This window comes from Typopeltis vanoorti, chromosome 24, assembly GCF_054136105.1.
Source record: "Typopeltis vanoorti isolate ZY-2024b chromosome 24, IOZ_Tvanoo_1.0, whole genome shotgun sequence".
Taxonomy (NCBI): domain Eukaryota; kingdom Metazoa; phylum Arthropoda; class Arachnida; order Uropygi; family Thelyphonidae; genus Typopeltis; species Typopeltis vanoorti.
Window position 1 is genome coordinate 74760582 of NC_143572.1, and position 26919 is coordinate 74787500.

At 35.2% G+C, this 26919-nt stretch overlaps 1 protein-coding gene across 8 annotated transcripts in view; it reads left to right on the forward strand.

Moving 5' to 3' along the window:
• ctrip (E3 ubiquitin-protein ligase ctrip) overlaps positions 1 to 26919 on the forward strand; it is an 817513-nt gene that overhangs the window by 467147 nt on the left and 323447 nt on the right. For 6 of the 8 annotated variants that reach the window (XM_090413730.1, XM_090413731.1, XM_090413729.1 and 3 more), the window contains 3 exons: positions 14849 to 15005; positions 25143 to 25296; positions 25504 to 25625. In XM_090413730.1, coding sequence (XP_090269856.1) covers positions 14849 to 15005; positions 25143 to 25296; positions 25504 to 25625 — 433 coding nt within the window. The remainder of the gene's footprint in view (positions 1 to 14848; positions 15006 to 25142; positions 25297 to 25503; positions 25626 to 26919) is intronic. The other 2 variants (XM_090413735.1, XM_090413737.1) reach the window with 1 other exon arrangement.

The window sequence follows — 26919 nt, forward strand, 5'->3', positions numbered from 1 at the left end:
CTTTTCATGGCAGGAAGCACTGGCAGTCTAGCCAATGTAGAAAGAGAGAGAAGAGGAACTGTTCATGCTATGCTCCACACAGATCAGTCATTTTACACATTTGTATTTACTAAGGGTTTATGACTCATCTCTTTATGAGTATTTATTTAATACTTTGTGTACTGCTATAACCTTGGGTATGTTGCGTCCATTATGTATATGAGCTTTGCTTATATGACATATAAGTATGTGACCTTTGCTTTCCTTTTATCCAGAAATCAGTCAGTCATTCAGTTTGCGGTTATTCTTCTAACCTGCTTTCTTCTGTTGCTCCTTGAGAACGTATGTTGAAGAATGGATATGGAGTAATCATTTCTCTGTTCTTCGGACTATATCCTCACAGGAACTATGTTCTTGTTCACTGATTCACATATGTAAAATAAAGGCTGACTGGAATACATTTTGGCATTGTGCACAGTTAATGCTGTGCAAAATGTCGTGATGATTTTTTTGTGTTACTTCAAAATTTGTGATGTGATCATTGTATGTTTATCTTTAGGAGTAGTCTATAACATCTCATTTCAAATGCCAACAACCTCTTTTCATTATCCTTAATATCCCTTAGGATTGTTCAAGTTTCACTTCCATATAGAAGTACTGATTAACTAGTATGTCAGTAAGGCATAATCTGTTGGTAATTGTAAGCTTGATACCTGTCCATGGTGGGTTTTAGTTTTTGGAGTGCTGTTGTTGCTTTTGCAATTTTTGTTCTAATATTCTGTCTTGATCCTGCTATCTTTAGTAAAGATATCATCATCATCAAATTCCTGACATGTACCCTCAAGGGGTGTACAGGATATGATAGTACTACATGAAAAATTTACATCATTACTAACTTCCTATCTACAATTTTCCTCCAAATCAGTCTGTTGCTTGTCAAGACTCCAATATTATCAGATCTTATATTTCTATTGTCTAAGGCACTTTGTACTGTAGATATTTAAATAGATCAAGTTCTTCTATCAGTGTATCTTCAAGTAGGATTTTCATTTTCTTCTACAGCACTTCCCCTCTTGATCAGAAGCACAGATATGTCATTGTTTTTGATTTTTGAATATTTATGGTTAAGCATTTTTTTTTTTTTAAGAGTGTAAGCTAACTTTGTGGTGATTTCCTGAAGATCTGATTTGCTTTCCGCTAGAAGATCAATATCATCAGCAAATTTTAGATGGTTTCTTATTCTTCCTCCTACTGTATTTTCACTATATTATTTAAGGAAATTACAACGTACTAGGATATACATTAAAATAAATTTTAATATATTTCTATATTTCTGCAACGTCACGTTGCCATTTTCAAGAACTTAAGTACAAGACACGTGCACGCAGGCACAACAAAACAATGTGAGGAAGTATGAAGCTATTATTTCTCCTAAAGTCCTGATGGTGCCCTCTAGCGGGCAATGTTGGTATTCTTGGGCGATTGGGCTGGAGGTCTTCTGATGTAGGTTTCCTAAATTTGAGTAAGTCTCATGCAGCCAAATTTGTTGAGGTTTGGATCGTTTCTTAGAGCTGAAGCTGATTCTATGAAAAGCCTTTCATTTCTGTATTTGCTATGGTGTATTATCCTGGCTTTCTTCCACCGTATTCTATGGCAGGTATCCAGCGCATGGTCAGCAAGACCAGAGTGGCTGTATTGGTGAAACCAGATGTAGTCCTTGTGTTCTGAAATTCTGATATTTGCTGTCCTGCCTGTTTGGCCAAAGTAGGACAGCTTACAACTGCAAGGGACCTGGTGTAGGTCTGGGGGGGGGGGTTGGTCTTTAGTTGAGCGGATAAGGGATACCAATTTTTTATATGGTTTGAAACAAGAAGTTAAGTTATGTTTTTTTAGGATTTTTGTGATTTTTTCCGAGGTGCCTCGGATATAGAGTATGGTGATGGATTTAGAGTAATCCTTTTGTGTGTGGGGGGGGTGGGGGGGTTGTGGTTTACTGGTTTCAATATTTTTTGGATTTTTTTTGGGGGGGGGGTAGCCATTGGCTGAGAAAGTGTTGAGAATGTGGTTTAGTTCTGTGGTTAGGGCATTGTCATTCGAGCAGATAAGTTTAGCCCTGTTGTGTAGTGTCTTAATGACTCCATATTGTTGTGTGTGTGGGGTGGGGGGATTGTTGGTGAATGTATCTGTCTGTATGGGTGGGTTTTCTATATACTGAGAAAACCAAGGTTCCATCAGGCTGGCGGGTGACTAGTGTGTCTAAGAAAGGAATGCAGTTGTTTTTTTCTTCTTCCAGGGTGAATTTGATTCTAGGGTGTTGGTTGTTTCAGTGTGTTAAGAAGGGGAGGAGTGCATCGGAGCCATGTGGCCAAATAGTGAACATCATCTACATAGCGAAGCCAAATGGTTGGTTTTTGTGGGGCAGAGGTTAAGGCTTTCTCTTCAAAAGTCTCCATATAAAAGTTGGCCAAGGGTGGGGAGAGTGGAGAACCCATGGCTGTCCCCTCTATTTGTTTGTAGAATTTTCCTTGCCAAACAAAATAGCCTGAGTTCATTGTGAACTGAAATAGGCTGTGATATTGGGAGGAAATTTAGCTTGGATTAGCTCTAAGGATTCTTTGAGTGTTGGACATTTGTGAATAAGGAGGAGACATCAAAACTGACCATTATGTCAGTGTGTTTGAGTGTAAGGTTTTCTATGCTGGCTTTTGAAGTGGGCTGAGTTTTTTATGTATGAAGGTGTGTTGCCAGTATAGTGTGAGAGAGCTTTGGCCAAATGTTTAGCTAGTTTGTATGTGGGGGAATCAATGCCATCCACTATGGGACGTAATGGCACATTTTCCTTGTGAATTTTTGGGAGTCCATAAATACGGGGGGGGGGGGGGGGGGTATGGAGTTATATGGTTTTAATTTGTTGGTGATTTCCACAGGCCAAGAAGTGACCTTCTTAAGGAGCCTATGGAGTTTTCTAATTTGTGAGTTGGTGGGATTGTACTCGATAGGGAGGTAAGTGGCCCGATCTAACAATAGAGATTTCAGCTTACCTGTGTAATCATTTTGGTTCAGCAATACTGTGGCATTCCCTTTGTTAGCTTTGGTGATTATTATTTTCTTGGTTTTTCTTTAATTCTAGTAGCGATTTAATTTCTTTACTGGGCATGTTGGTTTTAGGTGGTTTAGCTTTGGTCAGAACACAAGCTACATCCAGTCTAATATTGTTGGCAACGTGGGGAAGTTGTCGAATCCCGCATTCAATCCGTATCATGATATTCTCAACAGGTTTTCTTCTGGGCACAATGGCGAAGTTGTGGCCACGTGCGAGGGCGTCGAGTGCTTCAGGTTTCACACTAAGTGACGACAGGTTAACTACCGTTTCAGTAGGAAGTTGCGGTTTCCAGATCGCGTCCTTTTTTAATTTTTCAAACTTTTTAACGTGTCAATCTCGTACTTTTTTAAATTCTTTCTCCGCTGCTGTGCACGAGATGTCGTATAAAATGGACCAAATTTTGTATCTTAAGGTGGTTGAAAGGTCATCTTCTAGTGCCTATAGCTGAGTTAGCTTCACTCAGGAAATGGCGAGTGGCTGCAATTTGTTCTCTGAGTAAGGCTTGGCGGGCACGGGTGTAAATATGAAGTGCTTTTTGCGAAGAGAAACGGTGCTTGAATTTCACACAGTTAGGGATTACCTGGTTATCTCGGCAGCGCTTCAGGAAGGCGACACGATGCAGTTGTCTCGATAGCTTCAACTTCAATTTACCGTAATGGCGTGCTTTACGTGCGGTAACATCTCCGTGGATAATTGTAATTCTTGTGGAAAGGCTTAGATGTTGGTTATGCATTTTCACTATGTTATTTAAGGAAATTACAACGTACTAGGATATACATTAAAATAAATTTTAATATATTTCTATATTTCGGCAACGTCACGTTGCCATTTTCAAGAACTTAAGTACACGACACGTGCACACAGGCACAACACAACAATAAGTGAGGAAGAAGTATGAAGCTGTTATTTCTCCTAAAGTCCTGATGGTGCCCTCTAACGGGCAATGTTGGTATTCTTGGGCGATTGGGCTTTTATATGGAGACTTGAAGAGAAAGCCTTAACCTCTGCCCCACAAAAACCAACCATTTGGCTTCGCTGTGTAGACTTTGCTATGTATCCACCCATACAGGTAGATACATTCACCAACAATCCCCCCCCCCCCTCACAACAATATGGAGTCATTAAGACACTACACAACATTCGGTACAAGTCTCCATGGTTCTCTAACTAAATTACTTAACTGAAACAAATTTCGTATGAAAATCAGCAATAAAAGAACCAAAACTATGGAAATAGGCAGAAGCACTGAACACATTAATTGCATTCTGAATGGAGACCTATAGAAGTAGTAAAATATTTTGGCTATTTAGGCCAGGGTTTTAGCGAAGATTGAAATTTAAATTTGGAAATAAACAGAATTAGCAAAACTGCAATGGTGGGGAGCCAGTTGAATAAATTTATATGAAATAAGAGAAATTAGCCAAAAGACTAAACTAGCAGTTAACAAGATTGCAAAATAAAGCGCTTGATCTTGAGAAAACAGATATGAGAATTCTGAGAAAGATTAGGAGAATGAACAGATGGATTCAATGGCAGAATCATATTCAAAATGGAGACATTAGCATTCAAGAAATTTTGAGCAGGACTAATTTAAGATAAATAGTCATTTAAACAGAATGGGAGAGGAAAAAACAGGTGTTTAATGACAAGACAGAAAACGTTCTAGGCAGACTGATTCAGTCAAAAGTGCTTAAAAGAACAAAATGTTAGATAAGACAATATTAGAGAGAGAGCTAACAAGTAATAGACCAATTTAGAGGAAAATTATTCAGAGGAGATTAATAATAATGGATAGTTAATCATATAGTGCTGTCATAGTAGTGCGAAATCTCCTGTAAATGTCAAAAAAAAATAATAATAATAAAATAAAATAACATTAGATAAGAAGAAAAAAAAAGTTATTCTGAACAGATAGGCTTAATGAAACATCAACCAGGTTAGTCATCAATCTACACCATTAGCAGTTGTCCTATGTCAGCAATATTGCCATGTTTATCAATAACTAGAGTATATTAACTAGCATAGCACTTTTCAGTAGGAACTTTTTTTTTTTTTTAAATTAACAAATGTCAACAGTATTGCAAGGTAAGTTTAGCCTGTGGCCTCTGTCAGTATTCAATTCACCATCATCATTGAATTTAAAAATTGCACTCTTAACATGTAGTATAATAAGCTTATGTGTCTTCTTTTCACTGGAGCAGCACTCTTACTTTGTTTACCTACCATTATGAACAATAAAATAAAATAGTAAAAAATAGTTTATCATTCACAGAGAAACATGAAATCATGAAACGAAACAAGGGAGATGCAGTGAGCAATGACATTGTAGATAAATTGAGATCATGAATACTGCCTATCAGTTGATTTAAAGCAGCATCACATTGCTAAATTGGTCATATATAAGAAAATTTGGTTTCATATAAATGGACACTGGAATAACTGAAAAGTGTTGTTTGATCAGAATGTCTTATGGCAGGGTATTACTTTATTAAAAAGTTGGTCGATTAATTGGTTAATTAATCACAATCAACAATTGCCTCTGTTCAGGTTAGTATGATAGCACTACATGATTAAGGTTACATTATTAATCTCCTGTCCACAATTTTCCTCCAAATCAGTCTATTGCTTGTCAGCACTCCAATATTGTTATATCTAACATTTCATGCCTCTAAGGCAGGGGTCGGGGAACTTTTTTACCTATTACCCCAAAATATATTTATTTACGATGACGTTACCCCCTTGTAATTGAAAGGGATGATTTTGAAAAGGAGAAAATCATAGATTATTTAAATTCAAAAGGTTTATTGAATCTATTTATATGGAGAATACAATTATAAATATAAAAAGTATAAAATCAATGCGATAAAATAAATTAATATCCTCATTATGAAACAAAAGGATTTCTTTGAAAACTTTTTCACTTTAGGTTTAGGAGAAATGATGTTTCATTTTTGATACAATAACATCAAAATTGGGGCATTTTGATGTCAGAGCAATTTGGATACTGACTCTGGGGTCCAATCAATTTCTCTGCTTTGTTTTCATGTTCATTAGAGTAGAAAATCCTTGTTGCAATAGGCAACAACTTTTTGACTGCCTCCTTATATGCAATTTTGAAAGCCTTTGCAGCTATTGACATCCAAAAATATGACAGATCTGCTTTGTTTTCAAATTCAATACGTGCTTCATTATCGAATCGAAGTTCAAGAAGTGCCTCTGCCAACCCTTGAGGTTCTTCTGGTACATCAGCAATTTCATGTTTAAAGGGATCCACAAACCAACTGACACTATGTGAATCAAGATCTGGAAAGTAATCAGAGAACCGCTCTTTGAGTTTGGTAAGATGCCTTATAACTGTATCCTTGATGTCGTCAAAAGTAATATTTTCACAATCTTCTAAAAACAAAGCTAACTTTGAAAAGGCAGCTATCTTGTTTTGTTCTACTTTCTGACTCCAATATAAAAGCTTTGATCCAAATGCTGAAATTTTATTGATGTTTTTCCTTGCAATTCTTTGTTCAATACATTCACATATACTCAAAAATATCAGCTAAATAGGTGAGATGTGCAACCCACGATGAGTTTGTAAACTTATCTGCGAGAACATGCTTTTGATCAATCATAAAAATTTCAGTTTTGAGATCCCACACTCGGTTCAAAACATTTCCACGTGAGAGCCACCTCACTTCTGTATGATAAAGCAGGTCTGTATATTCAGCCTCACCATCTTTACATAATTCATGAAATAGTCGCATGTTTAGTGCATGTCCTTTGACACCCTTCATAACATCATGCATGATGGCTTCCAGTGCAGGTTCCAAATGTTTCACACGCAGTGCCTGGGGATGGATCATGTAGTCGTTAACTTCAATTTTTGGATTATTCTCTCTCGCCAGAGCCGCAAAAACCACTTACATGACCCAACATAGCTGGAGCTCCATCAACAGACACAGCAATGCAGTCTTCCCACTTTAAATTAACGTTATTAAAGTATTCATTAACTTTATTGAAAACATCAATTCCACGAGATCGCAACTCGAGAGGAGAACAAAACAACAATTCCTCTTCAATTGCATGTAAACCTTTGTAGCGAACATACACCATCAGCTGCGAATTACTACTGACATCTGCAGTCTCATCAAGCTGAATAACAAAGCATTTACTCTCTTATATTGAAGAAATAACTTGTTCCCTTAGAATTTCTATTTTAGCAGAAAATGTTTCTTTCACAACTTTTGCAGACAAGGGCACTGAATTTAGTTTCATGGCTTCTTTCTGACCACACATAATCTCTGCCATTTTCAAAGCTACTGGTTTAACCAATTCCTCACCAATAGTATATGGTTTCTTGTTTCGGGCAATCAACCAGGCCACTTCAAAGCTAGCCTTTAATGCTGAACGTTGATCGAATGTACCTCTCAAGTTGCTGTCCAGTCTTTGTCTTTTGCCAGACATTTCCAAATTTACAAAGTATTCCCGCAGTTTGGAAGACAGATGTGGGTGCAAATTATCCAAGTGTTTCTTCAATTGACTCTTTTTTAAAGATTCTGCAGTCGGTACTTTCAAACAGACAACACACTGTGGTTTCATTATTCCTTTGTCTTCTATTTGTGTAAACCCATAATTGAGGAACTCTTCCTGGTATATTATATTCTTTTTCTAGTTGATGTCATCTGAAGGGTAAAAAAAGACAGTGATTGAAGTTTTTAAAGTTCATTTAAATTTACAACAATTTAATTGGTAAATGTGGCACTAAGACATGTCCTCAAGATGAAGGCAGTATTTAATTATTTTATTGATCATCGAAAATTAATGGAGCAAGGAAAAAATATATATATTAATCAAATTATCGAACTAACATAAAACTAAAATATGGTTAATAAATGAAAATCTTACACTTAAAATAGAACTATTGAAATAAATTAAATTAAATAACTATTTAAATCGACTTAAACAAAGCAAAAACATGTGTGTCAAAAAGTAAGGTTAAGGCGGGTAATAGACAACTAACAAATAATATCTGTTTAGCCACTTGACAACGCCTTAGCAACCAAATTGTTTGGAGTTCAACATGGAATGACATCTCCTAAACACGTACTGTATATTACGTTGGGAAGATGCAGTTTTGCCAGAAGAAAAATTTCTGTCGTAACAAGGGACGCGCTTTTTATATAATTTTAATTATGTCTATTGAGTCCTCATTAGATGTCCAGTGAGCTTTTCAAGAATTTCATTTTTACCCCAATTGGGGTAATTTACCCCGGTTCGCCGACCCCTGCTCTAAGGTATTTCTGACTGAATTAATCCACCTAGTTTTTGGTCTTCCTCTGGGTCCCTTTCTTGCCATCAAACACCTGTTTTCCTAACCTTTCCTCCCATTCTATTTAAGTAACTAATACCACCTTAGATTAACTCTGTTCACGTTTCTGTTTGAATATTATCTACTCCAGCTCCCACAGCCGCAAAAATAATAGTTTTTAACAGCTTTCATATATATTCCTGTTTGCATTTCTCTCAAAAATTTTCTATTATAGTTCTTTCACTACCTATTTCATTTAACAGTCTTTCAAAGTAATTACACCAGACATCCAGGATATCCTTATCTTCAGTTTTCATGATGTTTATCATCTTCGATTCCTTTTACTGTTCTCTTTCCTCCATTTTTAAGCATCTTCAACAGCCTCCAGAATATTTTTCAACCTTCCACCTATCTATCCTTCAGCTCACTGGACATCACAGATGCTTTATGGTCACTCCTTTCCTTGGTAATGTTTCACACCAGTAAAACATTTCTCTTTCATTCCAGACATTATTTCACCCCTGAACAGCTATTGACCTTATACAAATCACAAATCCGTCCAACCATCGAATACTGCTCCCACATATGGGGCGGAGCCCCCAAAAGCTTCCTCAAATTGCTAGACTCCATACAGAGGAGAGCAGTCAGACTTATTAATGACCCATCTCTTACCAACTCACTCCTCCCACTTTCACACAGGCGATTGGTCTCTGCACTATGTCTCTTCTACAAATATTTCCATGGAAAATGTTCATCTGAAATAGCATCAATAATTCCCCCACTTAGCGCACCTTGAAACCCACAAAACAAATTTCTTCTCATCCTCCTTCGTCCCTGCAACCACTATACTATGGAACAGCCTTACCGTTGATGTGTTCCCTAGGGAATGCAAGCTACAGTCATTTAAATCTAATGTGAACAAGTACCTTCTTTCCCAACCCATACACAGTACTAATGCATTATAGATTTTTTTAAAAAAAAAAAAAGTGCAATGGATATGGTCTACACTTTTTGTTTAGAGGAGTTGAATATATTTTTTTAATTCTATAGGTGATTTAAAAGTAGCATTAAGATTGTAATGGTGCAGAATTCTATTTATTTTATCATAATGGAAAGGACCACTACCCATGTATTGCTTACATTTTCGAAATTATGGATTCTACAACCGTGTTAGAATAACTCTTTTTATTATCCCGACGTTTCGATCTTCATATCAAGATCATCATCTGGAGCATACATAAATATACAAGACAAGCTACATTACATTTCAAACCGAAAGCTAGAGAAACAATGATTTGATCACATGCTACTCACTGGCATGACCTCTAGTGGGAAAAAAAAAATTACGTCAAGCTTGATTTAATTTATGATTACATTTATGATTTAATGTATGCGATAGCTATGGTTTTACTGTAATCTATATCAAATTCCTGATATATACCCCTTCCCCCAGCAGGTGTACATGAACTTATGATAGCACTACATGAAAAGTTACATCATTACAAACTTCCTGTTGACAATTTTCCTTCAAATTAGTTATCTGTCATCATTCCGATATTATCAGATCTTATATTTCTGTCTTCTAAGGCACTTTTTACTGTATTAATCCATCTGCATCTTGGTTTTCCTCTGTGTCTTTTTTCCTGCCATCCTGGCAAAGAACACTTGTTTAGCTAATCTTTCCTCTCCCATTATGTTTCAAGTGGCCATACCACCTGAGATTAGCTCCACTAATACATTTGTGAATGCTAACAATGTCAAGTTCTTTTCTAACATCCTCATTTTTAATATGATACTGCCATTGATGCCATCTGTGAAGTCCCCCTAATCTTTCTCAGGACTTGCATATCTGATGTCTCCAGTCTTTGATCCAGAGTTGTATTTCTAACCCAGCTCTGAGATTCATAAGTTAAAATTGGTTTGAACACTGTCTTGTATACAGCTAATTTAGTGTTTTGGCTAATTTCTCTCTTATTCCATATAAATTTATTTAGTTCACTTCCTGCCATACCAGCTTGGCTAATTCTGGTGTCTGTTTCCAAATTTAATTTGCCATCTTCACTAAAAAGTGTGCCTAAATAGCTGATATGTTTAACTTGTTCTATAGGTTCTCCATTTAGGAAGCACTTGGTTTTTAATGTTTCTGCCTATTTTCATTGTCTTTGTCTTTTTAATGCTGATTTTCATATTAACTTTATTACAGCTGTTATTCAATTTGGTCAGGGAATCCTGCAGGCTTGTCATGGATTTATTTAAGAGTATAACATCACCTGCATGAAGTAAAGAGCTGAGGTTAACATCTCCAATTTCGATATCACATTTAATACTGCTTTCCTTCATAATGTACACCCCTGTTGCATACCTGACTTAACATCAAACCATTAAAGATACCAAGAAATTATATACTTGATTTTAATCCTTAACCCAAGGAAGCAAAACAATGTTTTATGAATGAAATATATTCACATCTGAGCTACTTGTATGGAGGAAAAAGGCTGATAATTCAAAGCACTCACACACACACACACACAATTTCAAACATGTAAAATGCTATGCATAATGGAAAGGACCACTACCCATTTATTGCTTACATTTTCGAAATTATGGATTCTACAACCGTGTTAGAATGACTGTTTTTATTATCCCGACGTTTCGATCTTCATATCAAGATCATCATCTGGAGCATACATAAATATACAAGACAAACTGCATTACATTTCAAACTGAAAGCTAGAGAAACAATGATTTGATCACATGCTACTCATGATAGATTGCTTACAGATAGTTTTCCTTCCAGTAACAGTAATGTCCTATTTCTATTATTACAATTGTTATTTTTGATTTAAAAAATTATTCATAAATTTCAACATGAATAAACGTTCTTTCTTACAGATTTTTTTCTTTGACAGTGTTGTCCTGTTTTTTAGTATTAACATTATTTTATTTGGATGTCCTTCACATGGATCATCTTCAAGGCTGGTACGGCTACATTTAAATTTGCCAGCCCATTTCTTAATTGTCGAAAACGAAGGAGAAGAGTGCCCATAAACTTTTATGAACTTCAAATGAATTTCTTTTGGCATTAAATGTTCTTTTACAAAGAATTTTATAACTGCATGATACTCAATTTTATCCATTTCAAGGGATATAGACAACACTTTTGCTTCAGACAGCTTTATAAAAAAAACTACTTGATAGAATGAGTCGCAATTTCACATGGATGCTTATGACAGAAGTGCCAACTTAGAAAAAAAAAACTTGCCGATAGTGTTGCCATTTCTTTGTCCAAGGAGAACAGTACTCTACATTCGCAGATCAGCAGCTGAGAAGACTTCCTACCTACCTTCAACAAGCTCCTAAACATCCAGCTAAAAAGATGTTCTGGGATTGTTTTACAAACAATGGTCCAGGATCACTTGTGCCTGTTGATGGTATGATGAAAAGTGACAATGCATAAAAATATTTGAGAAAAGAGTGGTCCCACAGATCCAGAAAGACAAAGAACTCTTCTTCTAACAAGATCTTGCTCCATGCTGCTCTTCAAAAAATGTGAAAGTTCCTCAAAAATCACAACATTGAATTGCTTCTACGATCAGGTAACTTTCTTGACATTAACTCAATAAGAAATTTGTGGGCCATTGTGAAAAAGAGACTTGGAAAATTAGATTGTGGTACAAAGGATAACTTAATACAATCCATTATAAAAGTATGGTTTTCAGATGCAGAATAAGAAAACTGTGTTTTTCATTGATAGAGTCCATGTCTAAGTGAATTAATGAATTTATTAGGAACAAAGGAGCACATTTAAATTATTAGGTTATTTTGGGGTTTAATTTTTTTACTTATTTTCTTGCGAAATTAAAATTTTCTTTAAAAGTGAATGTTCAGATTAATTTGTTTTGCTGCTGTATATATAAATGACTTTGCCATCTTCTGTCATTCATATAATATGAGGTTCATAGAAAGACAACTGCAGCAAGCCTCTGACCATCCTCAAAATGGGTGCTTGCAAATGGGTTCAGATTTTCATAGTAAAAGACATTTTGTGTACGCTTTTCTCACTATGTTCTTCATCCTGACCAGGACAATGACTAGTCCCAGTTGCATCAGTAGCCAAGTTCCTGGGACTGATATTTGACGGCAAACTTAGTTTCCTCTCTCACATACATCAGGTTACATGACAAGTCCAATCTTCCAACTGCTTGGGTGCTAGCAGAAATTCTTTGCTTTGTTTGTAGAGAGTATTGATTGTATCAAAACTTGATTATGGGGTCCCAGGTCTATGCTACTGCTAGGGATAGTGTACTTCGATGGCTAGACCCTATTTACCATTAAGATATCATAATTGCAAGTGGAGTATTTTGCATGTCACCTATTCCTGGTCTCTATGTAGAAGGTAAATGAAACACCTCTGCCACCTTGATGCCAACAGCTGTTTCTGTTATGTAGCAACAAAAATCCTTGCCATCTCGTTTCACCAATGAGCGCAGTCATTATTTTGCCACTTTTATAATCTGTCTGAGCTTTATACACTCAGGCAGATTTTGACTCATTTGACCATCGTGCTGATTTTTAAATTTTTACAGAGTATTAAGCTTTACCATCTCATATAAATTATATACTTATTAGTTTACGTTATTGTAAATATACTTTAGAAACCTGTTTTTATGTATGCTTTATGAATTTTAATACTTATTGTTTTTTCATCTGTTTTATATTCATCTGTTACATTTGTTTTTCTACTTATTTATTACATGGTATAATTTTAAGAAATGTTTCATTTATGGTTATTGTTATTTCCATTTTTATATATAGTTTATAGACTTAAGTGAGTAATAGTGGTCAGCATGACTGTAGATGTCCTTGTGGCATTAAACCCCAAAACAAACAAGCAACCTCTTGGCACTGTCCCCTATGTCTTTTCCAGATCTATAAAATTTATATACAGATCCTTGCCACGTTTCCATGATTTCTCAACTGTTTGCCTTAAAGTGAAAATCTGATCTTGGCAACCTCTATTTGATCTGAACCCAGCTTATTCTTAAGGTTTCTCTTTCACAATTCTTCTCAGCCTCTTTTCAAGTATTCTTGCATGATTTTATGTGGAACACTGAGTAGAGAAATTCTGTAATTCTCACGTTCGTATTCCCTCTTTTTATAGATGGGACATATGATAGCTATATTCCAATCATCTGAAATTTGACCTTCTGACCAGTTCCTGTGAATTACGAACTTTTATACATCCTTATTAGAGCATTTCCATTTGAATATGAACTATTCTAGCTGCATTTCCACATTTCATGTTTTTGATGGCTCTTTCTACTTATAGTAGAAAGAGCCATATGATATGTACTCAGTTTGCATTCCTCTTAAAAATTTTTACTACTGTTCTATCACTGCCTGTTTAGTTTGTCTTTCAAAGTAATTACTCCAGACATCTGAGAATTCCTTTTTCAGTACTCTTTCTCCATTTCTAAGCTTTTTCAATTATGTCCAGAATATTTAGCCACCTTCCTGATATTTACCTTTTGTGTTCTTACTGAAGTGTTCCCATGACTTTTGTTTAGTTAGTTTTACACACAGTATTGTTCTCTTCCATTTTTTTTCCCTATATGTTGCTGGCCTGGCTGGCCGAGTGATTAGCGTATCCGCTCTCAGGCCAAAAGGCTGTGGGTTCGAATCCCACCATTGGCATGGATGTTTGTGATTGTATGTGAAAATACTAGCGGTGGTGATGATGGTAGGCAGTAGATGACGATGTAGAGTAGGTGCCCTCCTTTAAGATAATCTGCTGAATTACTTACTGGGAAACTTCCAGGACTGCTTTAACTTCTTGTATCCACTATGGGATTCTTATTTTTCCCTAAAATGTTTCTATATGCCTAGTGGGATTAATTTCCTGCTCTGCTGTTTAGATCTCCAACAACAACAACCACTTTTTCCATTTTATTTGTCAACTTCCTGTTTTACAGCAGACAGTTGACAAATAAAATGGAAAAAATGGTTGACTCAGATTCATCTACTTCTTCCTTAGGAGATTTCATTGCCCATTTCCGCACTTTGAAATTTGCCCACATAACTTTACTTAAAACTGCCTTCCAATCAAGAAGTTTTGCTTTTTTGTTATTGAATGCTATTCCTACTTCAATTTCTTGATCGTTATTGCCCAAATATATCATCTTATACTTATTATTTAGTAAGATATCACCTGTTCTTTGTCTCAATGCCAGTCGTGTTTACGTGGTCCTTTTACTTTTTTTTTTTTCATTAATACTTCTTGTATTAATGGTTCCTATCTTCATTTCTTCTGACGTTGGGTTTGTTCTTCTTCTAGATGTTGAGTTGTTCCAGTAGTGAATTTTCTTTAAGTTCAAAATATAAAATGTACACATAACGAAAATTGCATATTTCATTAATATAAATTTTGTTTTATGTTGTCTAATTGCCTACATTTTATCTTATTGTAGTGAGCTAATGCCTCGCTTACCAGCGGATGGGATTTTTAGTGTGGATGCTTTATTAATGAAGCCTGGGAATAACCATTCTGATACTGTGATATGGCAATGGAGAGATGATAGGGGACTTTGGCATCCTTATACAAGTATTGACAATAAAATAATTGAGGTACTAAACATCTTTATCATTTTAGAAATAATTAAAAAATTTAATTTTATTGTATATTTTGTTAACCTTTGTATGACATTTCTTCCCAGGACATCAGAAACATGTTAGGAATAACACTTCCCAAATAGAAACCTTTGAAATGTGTTTTGCATGGTAAATATTGTGTTGGGATTATTTAATGATAAAAATTAAATTAGTCAGAAAAGATCTATAATAGTCTGTTGGGAATTGCAGAAACTGGTACTTCTGACCCATTGGTGCCTTTGTTCTGTCGTTAACTTCCACATAACTGGATGCTGAATGAAATTGACAGGTAATTTATACTTGTATTTCATATTAAACCACACAAAAATACGATGGTATTAACTTGATTAAGTTTATGCTGCTGCTTTCGTCAGTAAATCAGGAAGAACAGCGGAAAAATCTTATATTGGTAAACCTGAAATTGAATGGAATTAAAAACAAACCAGCTCATTGAAAGACATGTTAATAAAAAATAAAAAAAAAAGTGGAGCAAGGATAATTACAGAACTGGCATATCAACATAGTTGTGATGTTTCAAGAATGAAGAAGACCAAAATAAGTGAAACTACTTCTAAGTGATAATTATGAGATATAGTCTGCTCATTTTAGCATAACAAATGAAGTCTCAACCAAATCCTTATAGGTACATTGTTATGCTAAAATAAATTAACTGTGATAAAATGAAGCAAACCTTCCAGAATAGCAAACTATTCCTATAATTGTTATGAGTGAACTGTATGATGATCAGAAATTGATAATCAGGAGAATTTTAAATTATGTAATTTCATAATTCACTTTATGAATGGTAGATTTTTTAAAAATGGAAATTGTACAGTGAGACTTGCATGTGCATATAGTCACAGAAGGTTCTAGTGGTGAAGAAGTTTTTTTTTTTTAAGTCTCATCATCGGACTTGAGTAACATTCGCTGAATCTCTTCAACATCTGCTGGATTATCCAATCAATATATTTTTCCACCCATTTTCAATGGTAAATTTAAAAAAAAAAAACAAAAAAAAAAAAAAAAAACTACTAAACCAATACTATACTGACATCAGAGTTTACGGTATCTCTCAGATACAATTTACTATCAAATATCACAAACCTTTACATAAAACGTGCTAAATTAAAGTGATGGCATAAACACTGTGGAATATTGCTCGTAATATATGTATGCACAGCTAGTCATGACCTCCAAGCTATAACTAGATATGTGTAAGAATATTTATATTAAAGCAATTTATACCTGTCATGAAGTTAATAATGAATTAGGCCTAAATGAGACCTAATCAATGCACTTAATAAAATGTGAATATACAGGTCCCCTGTGTAGAGTTGGGTCCTTTAAATAGTGCAAGCCAAGGAAGCACTAATGCTGAAGTTTATATTGCCATAAGCTGGTAAATTTTTAAAACTAAGTTTTCTTGTACTTATGACTATAAAATAATGAAATTGTCATCAAATTTTATAGGAAACATTTATTCAAAAAAAACAGTCTAGCATAAAATCTACTTATTTCCTCAAAAAAAATAAAAATATTAGCAGAACTTATATTTTAAATTGTGAAATACAGAGAATAATTATGGATTTATTAATAAAAATTAATTAATGATACATTTTGATGTAAGAAAAGAACTTATTTCAGCGTGTTTGGGAAAATCTTATGTCTCTAGTTCTTCATGAACATTTCCCCATCTGAAAAAAAACTGTTTCAATGATTTAGCTGGTGCTGAAAGAAATTTTCTCTGAGAAACTGTTCTGCAGAATAAGTTTATTTATTATAATCTCGGAAATCTTTTTTGAACAATTGAGTATGGCCTGTTATTAAATGCAGTCATTTCAGCCATATTGGCATGCAAAGATTTTGCCTATTCGTCATGTGAATCCTATCATCATAATCAAATTCCTGATATAATATATATAGGGTGTATGGGATATGATAGTACTAAGTGAAAAATTACATCGTCTGCTACATGTCTAGACTCCAACATTATCAGATATTACATTTCTGTCTTCTAAGGCACTTTTACTGTATCAATCCACCTATATCTTGGTTTTCCAACCTGGAAGAGAACACTTGTGTTGCTAATCTTTCCTCTCCCATTCTGTTTAAGTGACCATACCACCTGAGATTAGCTCTGCCAACACATTCCTGCATGCTGATAATGTCAACTTGTTTCCTAATATCCTCGTTTTTAATATGATAGTACCATTGATGCCTACTATTACAGACTTATAGTGGATTTATATAGAAGTATAGCATTGTCTGCATAAAGCAGAGAGCTGACATTAACATCTCCAATTTTGATATCAGGTTTAATGCCGCTTTCCTTCATAATGTGATCCATATAGATAATGAATAACAGAGGGGATAATGTACATCCTTGTTTGACACCAGATTTAACATTAAACCACCTTCCTGTACTTCTTTTAATTCTAACTGCTGACTTACAACTCAAATAAAAGCTAAATATTGCTTGATATAATGCCCCACTGATACCATATAACTGTAGCGTTTTGAATAGCTTCTCTCTTGGCACCTTCTCATATGCCTTTTCCAGATCTACAAAACTTAAATAGAGATCTTTGTTCTATTCCCATAATTTATCAACTATTTGTCAGAAAGTAAAAATCTGACCCTGGCAGCCTGTTTTGCCTGAATCCAGATTGTTCTTCACCAAGCTTCTCTTCCACAACCCTTCTCAACCGTTTCTCAAGTATACTTGCATATGTCTTACCAGGAACGCTCATTATAGAAATGCCTCTGTAATTCTCACATTCATATGGGTGCTATGACAGCTCTACTCCAATCATCGGGAATTCGTCCCTCTGTCCAGGCCTTCTGAACTACGCAATGCAGCCACTAAGACTTTTACCTCCATACTTGAGCATTTCTGGTTGAATATCATCTACTCCTGCTGCCTTTCCACATTTCAGGCTTTTGATGGCTTTTTCTACTTCAAGTATGGATATGTATTCCTGACTGCATGCCCGGTCAGTGTTTTTTACCTCTGTGCTGTCATCACTGCTTGTTTCATTTACAATTTTTCAAAGTAATTACTCCATACTTCAAGAATATCTTTTTCTTCTGCTTTCATGTCACCTTTGTCATCTCTAATTCCTTTTACAGCACTCTTTCTTCCATTTCTGAGCTTCTTCAACAACCTGCAGAATATTTTGCCACCTTCTTGATATTTATTTTCTATGTTCATATCAAAATCCTCCCATGACTTTTGTTTAGCCAGTTTTACACTATTTAGCTTTCTTACATTTGTCTCTGTATTCTCTAAGAGCACAAGCTGACTTATTTGCCAGGAACTTTTGATATGCTTTCTTCTTTTCCTTCACTGCCTCTTTAACTTCCTGTGTCCACCAGGGAGTTCCGATTTTTTTATCCTTGCAGACAACCTCACCACATGCTTCTCTGGCTGAATCAATCAGTGTTTTCTTCAGGGCTCTCCACTGAATCTCCAAGGTTTGGTTCCTGTTCTCAAACTGTTGAATTTTTTCTGGAATAATATCTGTGTATTTTAGTCTACAGTTCACATCTGAGAGCTGCTCAACTTTTATTTGCTTTAAAACTCTCTGTGTTCTTTTCAAAATGAAATTCAATTTTATCCTGCTCAAGACTAAATGTTGATCACCTCCAATTTCAGATCCTCTGTACCCTCTGGTGTCCTGCACCAGGCAGAAAACATTACTATCAATAATAATATAGTCAATGAGATTTTTCTTATTCCTTGCTTCTTCTCTCCATGTGAATTTGTGCACATTTTTATGTTGGAACTTTGTGTTAGTAATAACCAGTCCATGTCCTGAGCAGAAATCCAACAGGCATTTGCCATTATTCTTAGTTTTGCTCTTTTCTCCAAATTTTCTCGATATATTTTTGTATGTTTAACAATCATTTCCTACCCTGCTATTTAGATCCCCAACAAGGACCAACTTTTCGTTTATCATTGTGTCTGTTGCTTTTTCTAAAGCCTCAAAAAATTCCTCCACTTCTACCTTAGTAGAACCTTCTGTGGGACCTCCATAGGCACAAATAAGTCTCATTGTCCATTCCCCCATTCTGATATTTGCCCACATCACTCTACTTCAGACTGCCTGCCATTCAAGAAGATTAGCGTCGTATTTAGTGTTGAATACTATGGCTACTCCTTCTTTTCCTTGATTGTCATTGATTGAATATAACATTTTGTATTTATTGTTTAGAAAGATCTCACCAGTTTTTGCCTTTTTTTTGTTTCAGTCACCCATATTATGTCAATCTGGTACTTATCCAGTTCCTCAGCTAGCTGCATTTCTTTGCCATTTATGTTTCTTATGTTGATAGTACTAATCTTGAACTCTGGTGATGTTGAGTTGTGATGGGTTTTAGGATTTGTTCCAGTAGCTGACTTATCTTGAAGGTGTGTGTGTGGGGGGGGGGGGGTCTTGTTTAACCTGACGATCCCCCAGCTGGCATGAAATTCTGTCATGTTGTACCATCATTTTTTATTTTGGTTTTTATTTTATCTGCATCCTATTATTATAAATTTTTTTTTAGATTATTCATTAACGTCATATATCATTTATTGTTTTGGTGGATTTACTTCAAATTCTGACTGCTTACTTTTTCTTGCATTGTGATTTGATGTTTGTTTCATTTTGTTTTACAAATTCATTGGTATGCTTGTGTGTTTAAACAGTATACGGTAGGATCCCATCTTTCACACTCAGTCTCTGATTGCCCTTCCAGTTGATGTGCTTAGTTGTATTTCTTTGTGTCCATGAAGATGCCATGGTGACAAAGGTGAAATCTTGGCTTAATTTATTAGCTAAATAGATTTAGTAATTATTGACTCTTGACTGTTTTTCCACTTAGCATCAACATTGAGCATCTATCCTTTGTGAAGCTGGCTTCCACATATTCATGGGTCATGCCATTTTGGTCACTCTCTCTATTGAGGGAGTGGTCATATGCATGAGTACTCTGGATTTGTTTTAAACTTTTTATTTTTGAACCAAGTCTTAGTTGTTGACATGCAACAAAAAACAAAATCTTACAATTTCTCCAGGGACTGCAACTGCTAATGCTTTTTTTTTTTTTTTTTGCTTTACAGCTATAGCATTAAACTTCTTGTGTAGAACAATGATCTCACCAAGATGATATATAACTTGGTGGCATCCTGTTCGAATAGAACCTAATGCAAATATATATATGTGGAATTTTTAAAAAAAAACAAAAAAAAAAACAGAATCATGCGTTGAATCATTAACAGTTTGTTTGGGTTTATAAATCCAAGGGGCCCATCTGAAAAGTTCTGATAAACATCTAGAACCAAATGACATTAGTAGCAGAGCCATGAAAGTAACTTATGTTCTTATATTCTTATATCCCCATATGTTCTTTCTTGTGGTTTTGTCAGTTGCTTTAATATCGTTTTTGTTCCTAGGTGTTTATCAGAACTTTCCAGACTCCTCCCCCTTCCCTCGTGTGTGTATTTGATATTAAAGTATTCCACAGTTGTTTTTGGATTCAAAGTAGATTTGTGCTAACTGTATCTTCTCTTGAAGTACTTTTATTTTTTCTTGTGACACTGCCAATGGAGGTTGCAAACCTATAAGTTCATAATACAATGGGTGAGCTAAGGATTTTTTTTTTTACATAATTCAGAGACCAAATATAGAGATTTTTTTAAAAAAAAAAAAAATAAATAAAAAACAAATCACTTCAAATATCCATATAAGCAGGACAGTGATCTCTCACACTAAACCATGCAATTTATTGCCCACCTAAAAACATCCATGAACAACCATGCTTGTGATGGAGATGCAGCATGTTATGCAAACCACTCAGCCAATCGGAGCATAATGGATTTCTTCCATTATGCTCTATAAAATCGCATCACTTTAGTGCTTATATTTAAATACTATAAAATGATGGGAGCATTTTAATTTACCGAAACGGCCAGCCTTTTTGGTCGAGTTAAAAGGCTGTGGGTTCAAATCCAGTTGCGGGCATGGATGTTTGTGATTGTCTGTGAAAATATTAGTGGTGGTGGGCGGTAGATGGCATTCATGTAGATGATGGTAGTTGCAATTTGTTGTAGTTGTTGGAGACAGTTGTAGAGTAGGTGCCCTCCCTTGATGAGTCTTTGGACTCCATGGAGGTGTCATGTAATAATAATAAAAGGTAATATATAAGTACAAAAATTAAAAAAAGGTAGCCTTAATACTTAAAAACAAACATTTAGGTGTGTTTTTTATTGTATCAATTATTAACTTATCCAGAATTCATAGCAGAAATTCGACTATTGAAATATTGCAAAGTAACTGGATACAATTATATGCAAATATGACTGTCATCTTGATGCTGTCATGCTAAACAGTACCGTACCCTCTTAGGATATCTTAATAGGATATTACTTATTAATACATATGTTAAAATTGTAATAGTGCAATAGAAGAGTGTAATACTCCCTCTGTGCTGTGTAAAACTGAACTTGAAGTTTAACTGCTGGTTTGCTGAGTTGATAACATATACTTTCCTGGAAGCTTGCTATGGATTTGAATTCTGTTTTGGCATGGATAGTCATGAAAACCTATAGGTGGTGGGTTAGGTTAGTGGGTGATTTATATATATGGTGTGAAACAACCACTACCCTGCTCGTTGAAGGCCTAAAAGGTGACTTGAAAAATCTTCATGTTTGGTCTCCATTGCAAAAGAACCAGCCTACCTTTAGTCTACTCATGGTACTAAATATACTATAGGTTTCCAACCTAAAAACAAAAAACTCTGCCCATTTAGTCTAAAATAAACTGCAAGATCAAGGAACTTGTAGAATCCTAGTGAAAATAACAGAGCAAGTTTCTCTTTGAGAGGAGGTAATAAATTGAAGTTTTGTTTTTGAATACAGCAACCATTCGGAAGTACCTTATAAGACTAGCATTTTTCGTGCATAATAGCTATTAGAAGACATGTGTAAATTGCTCTTTATAAAGCTAGGAATTAATCCATTCATGGCCATGGTCTTTCTGAATTTGGAAACCTCATGTTAAAGTAAGTCTTCTGAAGAGCAGATTTTGATGCTATACTTTTAAAATAGAATTGATATGTGGGGGAATGATAAAGCATAACTTGTGGTGGTGGTGGGGGGGGGGGGTTGCAATTTACCTAGTTAGAGAGAGCCATCTTCTTCACATTGGGTGAATGCCAAAAAAAAATAATGTGGCATCTATGGATCATAGGAATCCAAATCAGAAACCATCATTTTTTTTGTTAAATTCTTTCTGGTATACAATTTTTGGCATTGAGATGACAGACTATTGTGTGTATGTAATTATGCTCAATTATATTTGAATGTCTACACTTTTCTTCTTAGTTTAACCTTTTATTTTTACTATGGCTATGCTTTATTGCAATCCTACCTAAAAGATTGTAAAAATATAGTAGATTGGTACTGAGATTGGGTTAGCAGTTGATCTGGGAGTCCTTCTCTAAAGATTAAGCATGGGCATGGCATATCTTTAACCAGAAGTAATTTTTAGTAAAATGCATCTTGCTGTAATTGCCCATGTCTGCTTATCCTTTTTGGACTGAAGTATAAAATCTTTTCTAGATGCGCACGCACACATACGTGGCTTCTAACCTGCAAGAGGAAATACTGTTGACCCTAACTGGTAATTAGTTTACGGAATTAACAACGCATATAAAGTATATTAATTAAAGATAACTTTAATAAATAACTTCTATATTTTGGCAACGTCACGTTGCCATCTTCAGGAACATAAAGATATGATACGTGCACGCAAGGCACTAACAAAAGCAAATGAGGAAGAAAGCAAGAAACTAATATTGCTCCTAAAGTCCTAACGGTGCCCTCTGGTGGGCTGATTTGGTTGACTTGGCAGTTGGGCTGAAGTTCTCAAAATGTAAGTCTCCCAAATTTGGGGTAGTTTCATGCACCCAAATTTGTTGAGGTTAGGAACGTTTTTTAGAGCTGCTGAAGATTCCTTGAATAATCTCTCGTATTTAAACTTGCTGCGGTGTATTATTTTTGTTTTCTTCCAGCAAATTCTATGGTGGGTATCTAAGGCATGGTCTGCCAGCCCAGAGCGGCTGTACTGGTGAAACCGGATGTAGTCTTTGTGTTCTGAAATCCTGATATTTGTTGTTCTGCCTGTTTGGCCAAAGTAGGACAATTTGCAGCTGCAAGAGACCTGGTATACACCAGGTAGGTCTAGGGAAAGTGGTTGGTCTTTGGTAGAGGTAATGGCACATTTTGTTTATGTATTTTTGGGAGTCCATATAATCGTGGGGGGGGGGGGGTCTAGAGTTATAAGGTTTTAGTTTGTTAGTGACTTCCACAGGCCAAGAAGTGACTTTCTTAAGGAGTCTGTGTAGAGTTCTAATCTGAGAGCTGGTAGGATTATATTCAATAGGGAGGTAAGTAGTACGGTCTAGTACTAAAGCATTAAGCTTACCTTTGTAGTCCTTTTGATTTAGCACCACAGTGGCGTTTCCCTTATCCACTTTGGTGATTACTATTTTTTTGTTATTCTTCATTTCTTGTGGGGCTGCATATTCGTCTTTGGATAGGTTGGTTTTTGGAGGTTTGGCTTTAGTGAGAGAGAGAAAGCCTTAAACTCTGCCCCACAAAAACCCACTATTTGGCTTTGTTACGTGGATGATGTATTCGCTATTTGGCCACATGGCTCAGACTCACTCCACTCCTTCCTAACACACTTAAACAACCAACACCCCCAGAGTCCAGTTCACCTTAGAAAAAGAGGAAACAACACCCTCCCCTTCCTAGACACTTTAATCACCTGCCAGCTTGATGGATCTTTGGTTTTCTCTGTTTACAGAAAACCCACCCATACTGGCAGATACATTCACCAGCAATTCTCCCCCCCATCACAACAATATGGGGTTATAAAAATACTTATATAACAGGGCAAAATTAATCTGCTCAGATGACAAGGCCCTAACTACTGAACTAAACCACATCCACAACACTTTCTTAGCCAATGGCTGTAACCCACAAAAAATCCAAAAAATACTCAAACCAGTAAACCACAACCCCCCCCCCCCTCCCTCCACAATAAAGATTACACCAAATCTATCACCATCTCCTACATCCAGGGCACCTCTGAGAAAATAACCAACATCCTCAGAAAATATGACCTTACTTCCTGTTACAGACCATATAAAAAGTTGACATCCCTTATCCGCTCTACCAAAGACCAACCACTTCCCCTAGACCTACCTGGTGTATACCAGGTCCCTTGCAGCTGCAAATTGTCCTACTTTGGCCAAACAGGCAGAACAACAAATATCAGGATTTCAGAACACAAAGACTACATCCGGTTTCACCAGTACAGCCGCTCTGGGCTGGCAGACCATGCCTTAGATACCCACCATAGAATTTGCTGGAAGAAAACAAAAATAATACACTGCAGCAAGTTTAAATACGAGAGATTATTCAAGGAATCTTCAGCAGCTCTAAAAAACGTTCCTAACCTCAACAAATTTGGGTGCATGAAACTACCTCAAATTTGGGAGACTTACATTTTGAGAACTTCAGCCCAACTGCCAAGTCAACCAAATCAGCCCACCAGAGGGCACCGTTAGGACTTTAGGAGCAATATTAGTTTCTTGTTTTCTTCCTCATTTGCTTTTGTTAGTGCCTTGCGTGCACATACCATATCTTTATGTTCCTGAAGATGGCAACGTGACGGTGACATTGCCGAAATATAGAAGTTATTTATTAAAGTTATCTTTAATTAATATACTTTATATGCTTTGTTAATTCCGTAAACATAATTACCAGTTATGTATGACCAATGTATAAGCCTTGCTACTAGAATGTTGACCCTGAGCAGTTATGTGTTTTCCTGCTTAAAAACAGCCATGCTCCATGTGTAATTTTTCAGGATAAAGTGTCCTTTTGAAAGCAATTTGTCCTTGTTAATTTGCTTCCTATAATTTAAACCAGAAGAATTGCAAAAGAAACAATCATGAAATAAATTCACATTCCCTATCATACGCCATATTTTTCCAAAGACCGGGCTATGTATATTAGTTCTTCCAAAGCAGAACCAATAAATTTATATTTACTATCTTTAGGCTGCCCATCAATCTGGTGAAGATGAAATAAGTTTGTCTACCATGGGAAGAACTTATACCATAGATTTTAATTCCATGCAGCAAATAAATGAAGATACTGGAACAACTCGATCTGTTCAGAGGCGTGTGAATAATTGCTCAGGAACATCATCTGGTATGTAAAGTTCCTTTTTTAATTTTTATATTTATTGTTTTCTAGAAACTATCAAATGTCACTTTCAAAAAAATGCCTGTCTGAAATTAAATGGTTAATTTTTTTTGTGGAAATTTTTAAATACCTTTTTTTTTCTTATAACTCTGATTGAATAGAACTGTTTTATTGTATACCTTTTTTTTTTTTTTTTGTTTGTTTGTTTTTCAGGATCTACATTAAGTATATCTAGTACTGATTCACGGGTAGACTGTTTACAAGCTAACACCGACTTAGCAGCTTCATGTATTAAATCTCTTTTTGCTGTTCTTTATGAGGTTTATAGCAGCTCTGTAAGTATGTTTTGGTTTTATTCATAAGATTCTTAGTTTCAGAAGCTTTACTAATTTCAGCTATAGTTTTATTAATATATTTTGGCATATAGAAACTGAGCTGGAAGATCAGCTAAAATAGAAGGAAAAACATCACATTTCTTAAGTTATAGAGCAGTGAGCATTGGCAAGTTGAAGTAATGGTGATGTTCTTCTTTATAAGATTCATAGTTTCAGTATATTTCTTGTAAGGTTCTGAAATACCAACACAAAACTTTGCTGTAGTTTTAGAGATTGACATAAAATATTGCATAATTGCAAAATTATTGCAAATATTGCAAACAAATACACTGAAATATGCCATTTGCCTCAGATCATCCAAATGAAATTGAAAGGTGGTATGAAAATATACAGATGAATGCCAAAATTGGTAGCATAAGATATAAAAATGTACTCTGAAATTTAATTTCTCTCTTATTTCATATGAATTTATTCAATTGACTTCCTACCATACCAGCTTTGTTGATTCTGTTGTCAATTTTATATATTCAATTTACCATCTTCACTAAAAATCGTGCCTAAGTAGCTGAAATGTTTTACTTGTTCCATAGGTTCTCTATTCACAACACAGTTGACATTTTCAATGATTCTGCCTATTTTCATTGTCTTTGTCTTTTTATTGCTGACCTTCATACCATATCTATTACAACAGTTATTCAATTTAGTCAGTGAATCTTGCAAACTTGTAGCGGATTTATTTAGAAGTATTATCGTCTGCATAAAGCAAAGAGCTGACATTAACATCTCCAATTTTGATATCATGTTTAATACTACTTTCCAAACTTGAATGCTGTCAATAATAAACATGGCTAAGGAAACTGGAAATGCAGTATGCTTACTCATGTTTGTTAACTCTTAAAGAAATTGGTGATGTCAACTATAAGAAGAGGGGGGAAAACTGATTTTATAAGGATGAAATAGCTTAATAATTATTAATATTTGGTTCAAAAATCATCCAAGATGACTATACTTGAAAGAATCCCAGGACCTGACAAGTAATCAAATTAATTTTATTATGACTAAAAACAGGTTTAAAACTCAATAAGACAAGTTAAACCTTATCCTGGTGTTTGATTATAATTCAGATCATATCCCATTAGTAGTCAAAATTGACGAAGTTGATAAAAAACTAGTAATGAAAACTTTACAAGTGGAATGATAAACAGACTTCAAATATATTGATATATTTGATATATTTCCTAATATTTTGTTGGAATACTGTAATATTGATGTAATATGTAAAATTGTGCCAAAA